Here is an 18,036-nt window from a genome sequence, read left to right as displayed (position 1 = left end):
ACTTTTACGCCCGTCAAAGGAAAGAAGGCATAAAGTTACAAAATTACACTACACACTCTTAGGGCTAATTGCCAACCTGATATTACTAAATAAAATTGCAATCAATGCTGTAAATTGACACGAGCAGGGACAGATTACAACAGTCCAAAGGTTCTGTCATCCCTGTACATTCATGTGACTGCCTCCAGAGGCCACTCCCCCTGCTTAGGGCACGGCCCTTTTACACAGAAACGAAACTCAGCTCCTCTTCCTGCTTTGCTGTTCTGCGAGGGAGAGATCACAAGCTGGTGTGAAAACGATTTACAGGAACAAAAAATGGCAAAGGCCAGTGTTTTATTAGCTCAAGATGAGTTCAGCTGTCCAATCTGTTTGGATCTCTTAAAATATCCAGTTACTATTCTCTGTGGACACAGTTTCTGTATGGATTGTATCTCAGGCTGCTGGGATCAAGAGGATCCAAAGGGAGTCTACAGCTGCCCACAGTGCAGACAGACTTTTACTCCAAGGCCAGTTCTGGGCAGAAACACGATGCTGGCTGACGTGGTGGAGAAGCTGAAGCTTCTGGGACTCCAGTCTGCTCCTGCTGCCCACTGCTACGCTGGACCTGGAGATGTGGAGTGTGACGTCTGCTCTGGGAGAAAGCGAAAGGCTGTCAAGTCCTGTCTGGTGTGTCTGTCCTCTTACTGTGAAACTCACTTCAGAGCTCACAACGATTTAAACCCAGGCAAGAAACACAAAGTGATTGACGCTGCTGGTAAACTGGAGGATCTGATCTGCTCTCGGCATGACAAACTGCTGGAGGTCTTCTGTCGCACTGATCAGACGTGCATATGCATGCTGTGTGTCATGGATGAACACAGTGGACATAAAACTGTTTCAGTTGCAGCAGAGCGGACAGAGAAACAGGTGAGACATATTAAATTCTTATACTTTTAATAACAGCAATGGCAAACTTCAGTCCAGTATCCTACTTTTTAGTAAAACTCTCCACAATACTATAAATATAATTAATATATGTCATGAATGTTTCCATTTACGTAAGGACATGTACAAGGTACAGTACTTGTGCATTTCCATGTACTGCATTATAAATTCAGATATTTAAAGTGTACAGATTCCATTCAATATTATTATTATTATTATTATTATTATTTCCAGAAAGAGCTTGGAAAGGAACAGAGGAAATTTCATGACGTCATCAAAGAAAAAGAGACTCGCCTACAAGACATCAGAAAGGCTGTGAAAACTCTTCAGGTAAGTCACAACGGCAGACTGACCAGCCATATTTATTTCCTTATTACGATCACAAGAAAAAATATGGAGAAAATGTCTTGCTGCCCATCACAGATGTTTGTAACAGATGTTCTCGATGCTGTGTTGTCTTGTGTTCCAACAGAGTTCTGCTGATGCAGCAGTGGAGAACAGTGAGAGGGTCTTCACTGAGATGATCCGCTCCATTGAGAAAAGACGCTCCGAGGCAACGAAGCTGATCAGAGATCAGGAGAGGGCGGATGTGAGTCGAGCTGAGGAACTCATGGAGACACTGGAGCAGGAGATCGCTGAGCTGAAGAGCAGAGTTGCTGAGCTGGAGCAGTTCTCACAAAGTGAAAATAACATCCAGTTTCTCAAGGTACTATGGTAGCATAAACACTATATAACCATAACACATGGCCTAGTTAATAGGAAATACATTCTTCAAATATTAATGAACTATTTCAAGGAATAGAAGAGGGAAAGTAATACATGTTCAGATTGTAATGCTCTCTATAAATAAAAAGTATAGACTATTCTCTGGTGCAAGTATGTGAGGTGCAACCTTTTGCCTTTTGCAGGACATGTAGAATGTGCTCTTGCTAATGGAGCCCAGTGTTAGTTCTGGTGGCCACAGAGTGTAGCAAAGCTGTCAGCTTCCTCTGGGAGCTCAGCTGATCTAGTTGGTCTCCTTACTCAGCTGGGTGTATATTACTAAGCAGCGTACAGTAATCAGTGTGATTATTTACATTTGAAATTCATTGTTTGCGTCTCATAGAGTTTCCAGTCTCTGTGTGCCTCCACTACATCTGACAAGTCATCTACGTGCTCAGTGCATACAGATGTGCTTTTTGAGAGAGTGAGTGACGGCCTCACTCTGCTCAAAGACAAACTGCAGGATGTGCTCCACCAGGGACTACAGGACATGACTAAAACTGGTAGGCATACGTCTCATAGTTGTGGAAATAATGTATCACTTAACATCATTGGCAAAGCAAATTGGTGCTTGTGGGGGGGGGACGACAGGTGGTCCAATGTAGTATTGGATGGGGGGCCCTTTCAGATGACTTTGTCCTGGGCCCAGCAAAAGCTGTCAGCGGCCCTGACTGGTATATTGTCTTTCAACAGGTGAACAAATCAGCATTTTCAGACCTTCAGAGCCTGTGACCAGAGATGATTTCCTAAAATGTAAGTAAAGCAGGCACACAATTTTGCTAGATTATTCATACGATACAGTTCAGATGCATGAAAAGTGTGACGTAGCTGGTCTGCCTGCCTACTGTATCGTGCATTTCTCTAAATAAACATTGGCTGTGGTGGCTTATGATGGCTATTTGTGTTAAAGAGAGTTTGTGCAAGTGGGCATATTGCAGGATATTAAGACTCAGACCACAAGCTTGATACAGTATAAGACAGACACACACGCGCACACACACAGAGAGAGAGAGAGAGAGAGAGAGAGAGAGAGAGAGAGAGAGAGAGAGAGAGAGAGAGAGAGAGAGAGAGAGAGAGAGAGAGAGAGAGAGAGAGAGAGAGATGTCAACAGTTCTATTCCTAAAATGTTATTAAGTTTGTCTGTTTTACAGGACTAGTAGTATTCTGATGTATGTTAAAAATGATCTCAATGAATAATAATGATTCTTAAACCCCTATACAGATTCCTGTCAGCTGACTTTGGACCCCAACACGGCTTATAACTTCCTGAGACTCTCTGAGGGAAACAAAGTTGTAGAATTGGTTGCAGTTATTCACTCTTATCCTGACCATCCAGACAGATTCAGTCCTCTAACGCAGGTGATGTGTTCAGAGGCTACGTCTTCCAGGTGCTACTGGGAGGTGGAGTGGTCTGGAGATGTGTTTATAGCTGTTTCATACAAGGGGCTGAATAGGAAAGGAGGTGATTATGATGCAAAGGTTGGGTACAATCCAAATTCCTGGGCACTGTTCTGCCATTCATCTGTGTTCCGCTTCTACCATAATAATGAAAAAACTGATCTCCCTCATGCTCAGATCTCCTCTAGAATAGGAGTGTATGTGGATCACAGGGCAGGAACTCTGAGCTTCTACAGTGTCAATGCTAACACAGTGACTCTGGTGCACAAAGTGGAGACCACATTCACTGAGCCGCTGTATCCTGCCTTTTGGCTCGGCAGTTAAATGGCAGTGAGATCAAATTGTGTTAGTGACAACAGGCCAACAGAACACCACATGTAGACTACATATCATGCCAGTGTGTGCTTTTCCCCCAATTTTTTTGACATGCAAATTAACTGTTGAACAATTAACAAAACTAATGACCTCGCCTTTTCCAAATATGTAGGCCTATATTTTTCATAGAATTGCTTAATAATTTCAAGATGTATGAAGCACATTCCCACGAACTCTGTTAATATAGAACCTGCAATGACTAAAGTAAAAGTGTGAATGTACTATATGTGTTAATCATTTTGCTGTATATATATATATATAGAGAGAGAGAGAGAGTCATCAGTGGCTGTTAGTGAAATAACACATAGGCCTATGGATATTGATGTTATTCTTAAAATGAATTATTTTTCTTCTATATGTACTTGTAGTTTCAAAAAAATATAGGCTATTAGCAGTTGTCATGATGACTAACTATTCTATATGTGTGGCAATAAAGGATATGTTTACTTTTAAAGTTGTGTCACTTTCATTATTCATTGAAAGAAGAGAAGATTGGAAAGTGAAATAAATTGTAGCCAAACTGTAATGTCAAATAATTATATTTGTACAGCATACATTTAAAAGCAGGAATTGGCAGATAGTAAAATGAAATAGCAGACATTATCGAATGGAGGGGAAGTAGGGATCAGTGTGTCAATGGAAATGTTCACTTTATTCAGCCAGTTTTCTTGGCAGAGGTGAGCCCCTTCCCCATTCATTTATATTGCACAGACAGATCTATCTTGTACTCACAGCTGCAGGCACTGCTGTGACAGTTCGGGGCGTGACACCTCTGGTGTTCTACTGTACATCTATGGTTGATAGCTTTGTTTCAGGCTCTCTCCTGCCCTCTGCTGTTCATCTGAAATATAACTGTTGGCAGAGGAGAAGTCACTTGGACCAAGTTGTAAGTTGTGAGCAAGTTGTAAGTTTTCAAGTCCCGGTCTAGTCCCAAGTCAGACAAAATAGGTCAGGTTGAGTCAAGTCCAAAAACACTAGCCCAGAGGTTCCCAAACTGTTTTCCTTGCGCATTTCAATATGGTTCGCGCACCCCCTAAGTGAATGTTTGGTGTGCTGATGGCCACTAAAGTATGACTTCACTGCACAAATCAAATCAAATTATGCAGAGTCATTTGGGGAATCCTGATTTCTAATAGACCTGATGTTTCTTCCAGCATAAAATTCACCACACAATTAAAATGACTAAATGTTCATTAATGATGTGTAAAAACACACATATCCGCCATTGTCAAATTCAGTTCTCGCACCCCGTTGTAGCAAGCTGCCACGCACCCCCAGGGGTGCACGCACCACAGTTTGGGAAACCCTGCACTAGCCTATATTACCAAAAGTATTCGCTAACCTGCCTTGAACTCACATATGAACTTAACTGCCATCCCATTCCTAACCCATAGGGGTCAATATGACATCAGTCCACCTTTTGCAGCTCTCTCAGCTTCAACTCATCTGGGAAGGCTGTCCACAAGGGGGAGGAGTGTGTTTATAGGTTTTTTTTTGACCAATCTTTCAAAAGCACATTGTTGAGGTCACTGATGATGTTGGTTGAGAAGTCTCCACTGTAAATTTATCCCAAAGGTGTTCTTTTGGGTTCAGGTTCAGATCCATACCATACTCTGTCATCCATGTCCATATGGACCTTGCTTTGTGGACTGGTGCACAGTCAACTTGGAAGAGAAAGGAGCGTGTTCCAAACTGTTCCCACAACGATGGAAACATGGAATTGTCCAAAATGTGTTTGTATCCTCTTCATAATGACATTGAAACATTTTGGACATGTATATTTTTGGGACATTTTTACAATTATTTATCTGAAATTAACATATTATTTTCATTATCTGTGTAACACATTTATATTGACTATTGAATATTGAGCTTATAGCTATTTGAGCCCAATTAACTAATAATGATAATAACTAAGTAATAGTAATATACTTTGTAAGCACTTCGGTATTAATTAGTAAATAAATATACATACTGTAAGTCAGATAGTGGTTATCCATTGTGCAACTGGCGATAGCCCAGATTAAGTCTCATTAATGTTTATTGGGTTATGGCAATTTATTATCCCAGTTATTAATCCTGTTTAGTTATGGGTTACTAAAAGAACGTAGGGCTGCACGATTATGAAAAAAATCATAATCACGATTATTTTGGTCAAAATCGTAATCATTATTGATTATTGATTATTTTTTGCAGATTTTTTTGAAAATTATAACAAGATGAATTATAACCAAGAAGGAATTATATACGGGATGAGTAAAATAAAATTCATTATAATAATTTTGTTAAGGCAATAGCATGAAACTTATGGACAGATTTCTGGCCAGAAACACCAGCCTGTCTGTATGTTCTGGCTTCAAGGACGCTCTCAAAGGTAGGTCACGATTTGCCGTATTGCCACGATTAAATCACGATTAAAATCACAACTTCGATTTCCCCATTTTATCACGATTTTCAATTATTTTCGATTTATTGTGCAGCCAAAGAACGACAGACATTTCCTCAACGTTGTGGGAAGTGTTTGCAGCCCGGCCCTTCCTCTTCTGATATGACTGACCAACGTCTACAGCAGGGGGGGGGCAACTTTCATGATGTCACAGTTCAATTACATCACCTCTGTACCTCTATACCAGGGGGGGGCAACTTTCATGATGTCACAGTTCAATTACATCACCTCTGTACCTCTATGCCAGGGGGGGCAACTTTCATGAGAAGGAGGGCCACGTTTTTTCATCACCACCATCGGAGGGCCACATGACCAGGGATCTGACTGCAATTCGCAGAGTTCGAGGTGCAGTTGGTTGCTCACTGACTGCCAATATTATTTGGAGGGAATAGGAGTGATCTCTGTCGGCTAACAGTATAATTACAAGGGACCACGGACGGCAGTGTTCTGGAAAATCTAGTCATGTTTTCTTTATTTCGTTAATTATGTATTATCTAAGGGCCACACTGAGTGAGGAGGCGGGCCGCATGTGGCCCCCGGGCCGACAGTTGCCCATCCCTGATCTACATCAACAACAGCTGACCAACATCAGGGTGTGGCCTCAGCAAGGCGCTTTTGGAAGAATGGTCAAAATGTCCTATAAACACTCTCTCTCCTCAGCCTTGTGGACAGCCTCATCCCAAATGTCCTATAAACACTCTCTCTCCTCAACCTTGTGGACAGCCTCATCCCAAATGTCCTATAAACACTCTCTCTCCTCAACCTTGTGGACAGCCTCATCCCAAATGTCCTATAAACACTCTCTCTCCTCAGCCTTGTGGTCAGCCTCATCCCAAATGTCCTATAAACACTCTCTCTCCTCAGCCTTGTGGACAGCCTCATCCCAAATGAGTTGAAGCAAGAGCTGCTAAAGGTCGACCGATAGCATATGGACATATGACATTGACATATGTGTTAGTAATGGGATGGCAGTTCATATGGGAGTCGAGGCAAGTTAGCAAATACTTTTGATAATATAATGCATCTCTCTCACCCACTTTTTAAAGACACACACGCACGCACGCACGCACGCACGCACGCAGACACACACACACACACACACACACACACACACACACACACACACACACACACACACACACACACACACACATACACACACACACACACACACACACACACACACACTTTTACGCCCGTCAAAGGAAAGAAGGCATAAAGTTACAAAATTACACTACACACTCTTAGGGCTAATTGCCAACCTGATATTACTAAATAAAATTGCAATCAATGCTGTAAATTGACACGAGCAGGGACAGATTACAACAGTCCAAAGGTTCTGTCATCCCTGTACATTCATGTGACTGCCTCCAGAGGCCACTCCCCCTGCTTAGGGCACGGCCCTTTTACACAGAAACGAAACTCAGCTCCTCTTCCTGCTTTGCTGTTCTGCGAGGGAGAGATCACAAGCTGGTGTGAAAACGATTTACAGTAACAAAAAATGGCAAAGGCCAGTGTGTTATTAGCACAAGATGAGTTCAGCTGTCCAATCTGTTTGGATCTCTTAAAAGATCCAGTTACTATTCCCTGTGGACACAGTTTCTGTATGGATTGTATCTCAGGCTGCTGGGATCAAGAGGATCCAAAGGGAGTCTACAGCTGCCCACAGTGCAGACAGACTTTTACTCCAAGGCCAGTTCTGGGCAGAAACACGATGCTGGCTGACGTGGTGGAGAAGCTGAAGCTTCTGGGACTCCAGTCTGCTCCTGCTGCCCACTGCTACGCTGGACCTGGAGATGTGGAGTGTGACGTCTGCTCTGGGAGAAAGCGAAAGGCTGTCAAGTCCTGTCTGGTGTGTCTGTCTTCTTATTGTGAAATTCACTTTGCGTCTCACAACGATCTTTTCCCAGGAAAGAAACACAAAGTGATTGACGCTGCTGGTAAACTGGAGGATCTGGTCTGCTCTCGGCATGATAAACTGCTGGAGGTCTTCTGCCGCACGGATCAGACGTGCATATGCATGCTGTGTGTCATGGATGAACACAGTGGACATAAAACTGTTTCAGTCGCAACAGAGAGGACAGAGAAACAGGTGAGACGTGCATTATTAAGTTGCTGTTTGGTCACTCAAACAGACATATGGTAAATATATGCATTGTTGCCATTTGATTTACAACCCAATAAAACAGGTAATAACTTATATATAGGCCTATATTTATAACCCAATAAAAGGTGATACTAAAGTGATAAGTTCATTTTATACCTCTCCTTGAGTTAAATTAATGGGTTTTTTACCTTTCTCCTGTACTTTCAACCGTTCTCTGAGCGGCAGTGCAAATTTTACCTACATGCTAGCAGTTAACCTTGAGTCCTAGACCAGCTGGCGGCTAACTGGTCTCATAGGACTCAATGTAAACTGCTAGCTAGGAGGTAAAATTTGCACTGCCAGTCTGCCAAAACCAGAGAACGGTTGAAAGTATAGGAGAATGGTAAAACCCTATTATTTAACTCAAGGGGAGGTGTAAAATAAGCTTATGTCCAAAAATGGGACAGTATCACTTTAAGTTTATGACCTGCAATCAGTAAGAGCCATGGTTAGCTACGGTATAGGTGCATGAGAAATGTAGAGATGATGGGGACCAAAGACATTGTGCGCCTGCTGGTTAGCAGTATGGCCCTGTGATAGATAGACCATTCAGTTATAAGGAAGCATCCAAACAAAACCATTGCATTAAAAAACTACATGTTATTAATTTGGATATTTCAATATTTGGAATTATATTGTCAGAGAGAGCTGGGAGAGAAACAGAGGAAATCTCAAGTGATCATCAAAGAAAAAGAAAAGCAATTCCAAGAGCTCAGACAGGCTGTGAAAACTCTTCAGGTAAGGACCCTTCATGTGATACACCAGACTGCTCTCTCTTGTTATTGCCCAGCGTCAGTGGTGTAGTCTACTTTTCTGGGGTGGGTATACTGTATATTTGAGCATTTTCTGTGGTGGGTATACTGTATATTTGAGCATTTTCTGTGGTGGGTATACTGTATATTTGAGCATTTTTTGAGGTGGGTATACTGTATATTTGATCATTTTCTGTGGTGGGTATATACTGTATATTTGAGCATTTTTGAGGTGGGTATACTGTATATATTTGTGCTATTCTAAATAATGGATCAATCAATTTTAAGTGGCATACTGACATCCCTGAAATTTTGAAGTGGGTACACTGCGTATATATGCGTTCTACGTAGACTACACCACTGCTCTGCCTGCCGTATTAAAATATATGAAAAACATCTTGCAACAACACCCACCAGGAAACATCATGGAGAGCACACCCTAACAGAAATGTCTTAATGTGCTGTGTTGTCTTGTGTTTCCAACAGTGTTCTGCTGATGCAGCAGTGGAGAACAGTGAGAGGGTCTTCACTGAGATGATCCGCTCCATTGAGAAAAGACGCTCCGAGGCAACGAAGCTGATCCGAGATCAGGAGAGGGCTGATGTGAGTCGAGCTGAGGAACTCATGGAGACACTGGAACAGGAGATCGCTGAGCTGAAGAGCAGAGTTGCTGAGCTGGAGCAGTTCTCACAAAGAGAAAATAACATCCAGTTTCTCAAGGTACTATGGCACTATATACTGTATTTCATGTGAATAAATACTATTTAAAATGTAGGATACACTGCTTCATTTTAGTCATTTAAAATTACAGGTTATGTTTTGCAGCCAAGGATGTTAGAATGGTGGATTTACATGGAAAGGTCCATGTAAGCTTATGGTGTTGTAAATATTCCTGAAAAAGATAGTTTTTTCTGGGATCTCAGTGGATGTGCCTGTGGATACTTTAAAGTAATATAGGCCTAGGCCTATTGTTTGAAACTTAAGTAGTTGTGTATTTAACTATATCGTTTTTGCATCTCAGATTCGATTGAAAGAAAAATGTGGATCTGATGTACACTATTTTTGCACTGTTGCCTATATCTAGGCCTATATCTATTCTGGTAAAAACAACAGTAGTTTTTGCAAGTCACATACTGTATGGCTGTGATCTTCCTAATTGAGCATTAATTCTGGATGGTCCTGGAGTCAAACAGTCTGCCTTATCTGGGAGCTCAGTGGACTGAGTTGATCACTTTACTGTAGATGTATTTCTGAACACTCTACTCATTGATTATGTATCTTTTGCATCTCATAGAGTTTCCAGTCTCTGTGTGCCTCCACTACATCTGACAAGTCATCTACGTGCTCAGTGCATACAGATGTGCTTTTTGAGAGAGTGAGTGACGGCCTCACTCTGCTCCAAGACAAACTGCAGGATGTGCTCCACCAGGGACTACAGGACATTGTGAAAACTGGTACGTCTCATAGTCGTGGAAATAATTTATCACTTAACATCATTGGCAAAGCAAAAATGCTCACCACTGGTATCAGGGAAGTCGACAGGGGGGGACAAAGGGGTCAGTTGTCCCGGGCCCAGGGAAACAGGTGGTCCAAAATTTAGTTTTCATTACATTGCATGTAGGCTATTGGATGGGGGGCCCTTTCAGATGACTTTGTCCTGGGCCCAGCAAAAGCTGTCAGCGGCCCTGACTGGTATATTGTCTTTCAACAGGTGAACAAATCAGCATTTTCAGACCTTCAGAGCCTGTGACCAGAGATGATTTCCTAAAATGTAAGTAAAGCAGGCACACAATTTTGCTAGATTATTCATACGATACAGTTCAGATACATGAAAAGTGTGACATGTAGCTGGTCTGCCTACCTACTGTATCGTGCATTTCTCTAAATAAACATTGGCTGTGGTGGCTTATGGTGGCTATTTGTGTTAAAGAGAGTGTGTGCGAGTGGGCATATTGATAAGACTCAGACCACAAGCTTGGCTAGATACAGTGTAACACACACACACACACACACACACACACACACACACACACACGCACACGCACACGCACACGCACACGCATGTTAAGAAATTCTCTGCATTTATATATGTATTATTGAAAATATAAAAGTATAACTTGTAGTTTGTTAGCTTAACCAAGTAAGGTCATATTTCAGCTGACAGAAAGGAGAACCAGAACCAAATAAGGTCATAGTTCAGTTGACAAAAAGGAGAAACAGACAAGACGGTAGTTCAGAGAAGTGGTAACTTATCTGAGACAACCGTTGAGGAGATGGCCTATCTTCTCCAACATATGTCACATACATTACAGCAAGAGCTCACACAGGAACAGAATTCACACAGGGTTTAACCAAACAGAGTTTAACTAGAAACACAGCAAACAAAAGTCCAAACTACAAGTTATACTTTTATATTTTCAATAATACATATATAAATGCAGAGAATTTCTTAACACACACACACACACACACACACACACACACACACACACACACACACACACACACACACACACACACACACACACACACACACACACACACACACACACACACACACACACACACACACACACACACAGGGAGGGAGAGAGAGAGAGAGAGAGAGAGAGAGAGAGAGATGTCAACAGTTCCATTCCTAAAATGTTATTAAGTTTGTTTGTTTTACAGGACTAGTAATAATCTGCTGTATGTTAAACATGATCACAATGAATAATAATGATTCTTAAACCCCCACTACAGATTCCTGTCAGCTGACTTTGGACCCCAACACGGCTCATTATCAGCTGATTCTGTCTGAGGGAAACAGGGTTGTACAATTGGGTAAAAAGAGGCACTCTTATCCTGACCATCCAGACAGATTCAGTCCTCTAACGCAGGTGATGTGTTCAGAGGCTACATCTACCAGGTGCTACTGGGAGGTTGAGTGGTCTGAAAGTGTGTATATAGCTGTTTCATACAAGGGGCTGAAGAGGAAAGGAAGTAATAATGATGTAATTCTTGGGTACAATAAAAATTCCTGGGCCCTGCACTCCCATTCATCTGCGTTCAGTTTCTACCATAATAATAAAAATACAGCTCTCCATCATGCTCAGATCTCCTCTAGAATAGGAGTGTATGTGGATCACAGGGCAGGAACTCTGAGCTTCTACACTGTCAATGCTAACACAGTGACTCTGGTGCACAAAGTGGAGACAACATTCACTGAGCCGCTGTATCCTGCGTTTTGGCTCCGCGATTATGGCAACCAAATCAAATTGTGTCAGTAACAGACAGAATATCACTGTACATAATGTGCGTCTGCTTTTGTGAAACTGTTCAGCCATTGCACACTACTGCATTTTTGATGCTCAATCTATACAGTCCATACTGTATATCTACTATAACATAAAGAGCACAGAAGAGCACCTATATGTTCCATCAAGAGTTGACAAGGTAAAATCATCCTTTTTTATAGGGGCTCTTCTGTGCTCTGTATGTTATAGTAGATATACGTATATAGATTGAGCAGTGGGTATATGTCAAAATAAAAGTCCTGCTTCAAAAACTCTACCAGAGATAAGCCGATGTGATGATTTTCCAAAAGGGTTCCCAAACTTTGTCATACCACTGTATTTTTCTTCAGGTAATTGTTTGTGTGTGCATCTGGGCGGGCGTGCATGTGTGTCTCTTTTTATTTTCTTTAAGATTTGGGAAGTTGGTCATATCATTTATAAGGGGACCTTTCGGGGCATTTCTGCAGTTCTTCAATGCAACTCTCGAAATGAACTGGGTTGCAAATTGCATGGAAGTATTTTATCAGTCAAGTCAGGCTGAATGGAAGAAATCATCAGCTGTGCAGCCTTCATTGTGTGACAAAAGCTGCATTGTTAATACTAATAAAAAATTGTGTTGTTTCAAAGATGGGATGTTTTTCTCTCTCTCTCTCTATGAGAAGGGATAATTTTTGAACGTTAAAGAAAAAAATTGTAAACCAAATGTTTAACTATTCATTCCAACCTGATCCCCTTTGATTACAATCCAGGATGAAGTAGTTCTTAAAATGTTCTAATATGAATAAAAGCATCTGCTGTGTAAAGTGATCAATATGTTATTGTTGACACCAAACACCATAAAATACAAGGAATATTGCTTTTAGGATTCCCTGGGTGATAAAGTGCAAGTTTAGACATGCTGCATTTGTGATGAATACCAGCCCAACCCAAGAAAATACATAGAATGCAAAGCACATAGGGCTGGTTGCCTATGGGCATATAACAAAGATCAGCGCTCTTAGTTTGTCAGGTTTTTTCAACCCTCATGACCTTACAGGTATGAAAATTAAATTGAAAAAGTACAAAACGGGTCTTTAATAATAAGCCACAGATATCTGAGCCCATACCAATGTGCTTGTCAGCATACCAAAGGGTGTACTTGACCTATTGAGAAGAAGTGACATATTTAAACAGATTTTACTTAAAGGTTAGGCCTATGTGTTTCTGATGGGAAAATGCTTATACTAAACCAGTTTTGGAGAAGGACTAAAACTTGAGAGGGCTATACGAAACTCCACAGTAGGCCTAACTGTCATGTGCATGCAAACACTACATGAACAAATACTGGGAACTGTGAGGAATCTAAAGAATAAATCATATTGTGAAAAGAAATGTCAATCATTGCATTGACATGATTTTTCAATTGTGTGAATATGAAGTGACACATTAATCAAGGACCAGAATTAAAATGACACACTAAATATCTACTAATATAATATGAATTGATTAAATAAATGTTAAAATAAGTTAATATTATTTAGGTAGATATTTACTGTAGCAGGACATTTCAGCTATTGTCCTTGTACAGTGTGTCGATGGAAATGTTCACTTTATTCAGCCATTTTTCTTGGCACAGGTGAGCCCCTTCTCTATTAATTTATATTGCACAGACAGATCTACCTTGTACTCACAGCTGCAGGGACTGCTGTGACAGTTCGGGGCGTGACACCTCTGGTGTTCCACTGTACATCTATGGTTGATAGCTTTGTTTCAGGCTCTCTCCTGCCCTCTGCTGTTCAACTGAAATATAACTGTTGGCAGAGGAGAAGTCACTTGGACCAAGTTGTAAGTTGTGAGCTAGTTGTAAGTTTTCAAGTCCCGGTCTAGTTCGAAGTCAGACAAAATAGGTCAGGTTGAGGCAACTCCTAATACACTAGCCCAGCGCTTCCCAAACTGTTTTCCTTGTCCAAATACACTATATTACCAAAAGTATTCGCTAACCTGCCTTGAACTCACATATGAATTTACTGTAAGTGCCATCCCATTCCTAACCCATAGGGGTCAATATGACATCAGTCCACCTCTTGCAGCTCTCCAGCATAGAGGTAGAAAATAACACTAGAGAGGACCCCGCCCCCCTTTTTACGGCAATCTGTAGCGGCCATTATCTGTAGGTAGATCAGAGAAATGGAAATTAACGGAGAACGAGGCTCACCTCTGTCAAAAATGGCTTAATCATGTGAAAATGTCCATCAACACACTATACAAGGACAATAGTTGAAGTGTGTTGCTAACTATGTTCATAAAATATATTATTTGAATTTTAAATGTATTTTATCGACTCATATGATTTAAGTAGATATTTAGCCTGACATTTCAAATCTGGTCTTCGATTAAAGTGTTATTTCATATTTACACAGTTTTAGTTAATTTCTTGACAGGGGTGGGCGTGTTCTCCATTGACTTGCATTGCCTGAAAGTACCTACACTACCTACGGAAGTTGGGAAGCTCCAGCTGCCATTTCCCAGTGCTGTCGCAAATTGCTGTGTCCTCTCTAGTGTTATTTTCTACCTCTATGTCTCACAGCTTCAACTCATCTGGGAAGGTTGTCCACAAGGGGGAGGAGTGTGTTTATAGGATTTTTGACCAATCTTTCAAAAGCACATTGGTGAGGAGGTCACTGAGGATGTTGGTTGAGAAGTCTCCACTGTAATTTATCCCAAATGGGTTCTTTTGTGTTCAGGTTAAGATCCATACCATACTTCCTGTTTGGAGAGTTACCTGTTGAGCTGCTGAACTGGGTAAAACAAATCCACAAATATCTCTGCAATCCTTGATTTTATTACACACCTTTTTAAAGGAGCTTCTGAGCAGAAGAAGTGAAATCTTGTTGGTGCAAATTTGGAAGATTTTGGAAAGTCTGGGACTGTTTTTTTAACAAGAGTTTGAGTTGGATCTAACCAAGACAAAATGGCTGGAGGGAAGGGGAACAAAGAAAGAGGGGAGAAAGACAACGATCAAACTATATCAATGGCACATGTACAAGATCTACTTGAACAACAAAAACTTTTTTACAAAGAACTTTTATCACAGCAGGAAAGCAATTTTAAAACTTGTGTTAGCACCATTATGGAGACATGCAATAAAAGGATTGATGAGATGCTAAAGGACGTGCAAGACTTAAGAACAAGTTTACAATTCACACAAAAGGAGTTGGATGATCTCAAATCTGAAAATAAAGGAATTCACGCCATCTGCAAATCACAAAGAGCAGATATTGATCGACTGGCTGAATCCATGCTGATACTGGATGAAAAATCTGACTTCCTCGACAGGCAAGCAAGGAGAGCAAACTTAATCATTGATGGAGTTCCGGAGGCAGAAAAAGAGAACAATTTAGTCACTGAAGAAAAGGTTCTGGAAATTATCAAGGAGAAACTCAACCTGGACACAAAGACAATTGGAGTGGAACAAGCGATGCGAATTGGAGAGGTGAACATCTCTAGAGACGGCACTCAAGGCAGGCCACGTCCAGTCATGGTGAGATTTCATCGTACAAAGGACAGAGACACTGTGTTTAGGAATGCAAAAAAATTGAAGGGGACGAGGATCTTCATAAACGAGGACTATCCGGAGGCTGTGAGACAAAGAAGGAAGGAACTTGTGCCCAAAATGAAAGAAGCCAGAGAGAGGGGGGACATTGCCTTCCTGCGCTATGACAAATTGATTATCCGGAAGGGACAGAAAAAAGATTCTACAGACCAGTAATTGGACATGACCCTCCAGAAAAAAAAAAAAGATTTTTTGTTTTAATGACAAATGTTTTCTATTGCAGGGCTACCCAAAAAGGGGCTCAAGGTGGCTCACTTGAACATTTGCAGTTTGAGAAACAAAATCAATGACATTGAAGAACTCCTAACCTCAAACTCTGTTCACATTCTGGCTATCTCAGAGACTCATCTCGATGAATCTTTTAGTAATGCTATGATGTCCATTTCAGGCTTTAACATGTACCGGAGAGATAGAAACTGTCACGGTGGTGGAGTAGCCTTTTATGTTCAAGATCATATTCCTGTAAAAGTAAGAGAAGACCTAGAACCAACTGACATTGAAATAAGGTGGTTGCAAATTCATTTGCCTTATCAAAAAGATATATTGATTGGTTGTTGCTACAGACCTCCTAGTGCAAATATTGGTTATATGGATAAAGTCAATAGTATGCTCGACCAGGTATATGACTTAAGCATGGAGGTCATCCTAACAGGTGACCTAAATGTAGATTGGCTACTACCACATTGTCCCTTAAAACAGAGGCTCATGAACATAGCCAATTCATGTAGTTTTAAACAGATGGTGAAGCAGCCAACTAGAATAAACATTAACAAAAAAGGTATCACAACATCGTCATGTATTGACCATATATATGTGAATAGAAAAGAATTATATTCGAAGGCCATTTCAGTTCCTGTAGGCTACAGTGACCACAACTTAGTGGCTATTGCAAGAAAGGGAAATGTACCAAAGGCTAAGCCAAAAGTCATTTTGACTAGGATCATGAAAAGGTTTTCTGAGGAGGCTTTCTTAAATGGCATTTGTAAGACAGACTGGTCAAGTGTACTCAAGGAGGAGGAACCAGATGTAGCATTAAATGTATTTATGTCTAAGTTTGTGCCTGTGATAGACCAGCATGCACCGGTGAAAAAGATGACCGTAAGAACTTCTGGAGCACCTTGGATGAACGAACAACTTAAACAACCGATGGTACTGAGAAATAAGGCAAAGGCAACAGCTAATGAGACGAGGAGTGTAACTGATAGAAGAAAATATTGTAAACTAAGAAACTATGTCACTAAACTCAATCTGAAGAAAAAGAAAGCACACTTGACTTCACAGTTAAGAAAATTTAGCAGTGATGGGAAAAAACTATGGAAAACGTTGAATAGTTTGTTGGGGAATAAAACACCAACACAACCAACATTCATTGAGAATGATGGGACATTCATCACAAACCCAACAAAAATTGCCAATCACCTAAATAATTATTTTCATAACAAAGTGGCTAAACTAAGGAGAGAGCAATTATCAGGGGGGAGTCATGACTCCAACCTTATGATAGGGCAACTAATTAAGGAGCAATCTTGTAGCTTTCAGTTTGCCAAAGTGGAGGAGGATACAGTGAGCAAGTTAATTACTTCATGTTGCAAGGACCAGCAAGCAGGCATTGACAACGTAGATGGTAAGTTTCTGAAAATGGCAGTGAGTTACATCTCCCAGCCCATTTGCCACATATTTAATGTTAGCTTTAAGAGTTGCATTTTTCCCCAAGCCTGGAAGGAAGCAAAAATTATACCACTACCTAAAGATAAAAAGAAAACTTTTACACCACCAAATAGCAGACCAATAAGTTTGCTTCCAGCACTTAGTAAAATATTTGAGAAAATAGTTTTTAATCAAATTCAGCATTATTTTTCTGAGAATAATTTATTAACAGAATTTCAACATGCCTACAGAAAAGGATTTTCAACATGTACAGCATTAACCCAAATGACAGATGACTGGCTGCAAGAAATCGATAACAAAAAAAGCTGTGGTGCTGTCCTTCTAGATTTTACTGCAGCATTTGATGTCATTGATCATGGACTGTTACTTCAAAAGTTTGAGAGATATGGTTTTAAACAGTCAGCACTAAATTGGTTAAATAGCTATCTGACAAATAGATCCCAAAAGGTATATTTTAATGGTAGTTTCTCAAGCAGTGTGAATGTAGACTGTGGGGTGCCGCAAGGCAGTTGTTTGGGACCTTTGTTGTATTCTATTTTCACAAATGATTTACCTTCAGCGATACAAAATGCAAAAGTTGTAATGTATGCAGATGCTATTTATCTGCAAAAACATCAGCTGAACTGACACAAGTTTTGAACAGGGTGCTAGGAACAATAGAAAGATGGGTAAAACAAAACAAACTTGTTCTCAATATA

General features: G+C 40.7%; 1 protein-coding gene and 1 pseudogene across 1 annotated transcript; both read left to right on the top strand.

The window, feature by feature from the left end:
• Positions 1-287: 287 nt before the first annotated feature.
• LOC134456076 (tripartite motif-containing protein 16-like) lies at positions 288-3,465 on the top strand (annotated as a pseudogene).
• Positions 3,466-7,353: 3,888 nt separating this feature from the next.
• On the top strand, positions 7,354-12,072 carry LOC134455372 (tripartite motif-containing protein 16-like). Its single transcript, XM_063206394.1, has 6 exons — positions 7,354-7,997; positions 8,694-8,789; positions 9,290-9,523; positions 10,098-10,257; positions 10,515-10,574; positions 11,546-12,072. The coding sequence occupies exons 1-6, from the start codon at positions 7,407-7,409 to the stop codon at positions 12,070-12,072; spliced, it is 1,668 nt and encodes a 555-aa protein (XP_063062464.1). The 5' UTR covers positions 7,354-7,406.
• The last annotated feature ends 5,964 nt before the right edge of the window (positions 12,073-18,036 follow it).

Source organism: Engraulis encrasicolus, chromosome 9 (genome assembly GCF_034702125.1).
Source record: "Engraulis encrasicolus isolate BLACKSEA-1 chromosome 9, IST_EnEncr_1.0, whole genome shotgun sequence".
Lineage (NCBI taxonomy): Eukaryota > Metazoa > Chordata > Actinopteri > Clupeiformes > Engraulidae > Engraulis > Engraulis encrasicolus.
This window is presented reverse-complemented; position numbering and strand designations above follow the sequence as displayed.

Coding starts and splice junctions, on each gene's coding strand:
- LOC134455372 (XM_063206394.1), top strand. CDS start 7,407: ATGGCAAAGGCCAGTGTGTTATTAGCACAAGATGAGTTCAGCTGTCCA. Junction 8,790..9,289: donor AGGCTGTGAAAACTCTTCAG/GTAAGGACCCTT, acceptor TGTTTCCAACAG/TGTTCTGCTGATGCAGCAGT. Junction 10,258..10,514: donor ACAGGACATTGTGAAAACTG/GTACGTCTCATA, acceptor GTCTTTCAACAG/GTGAACAAATCAGCATTTTC.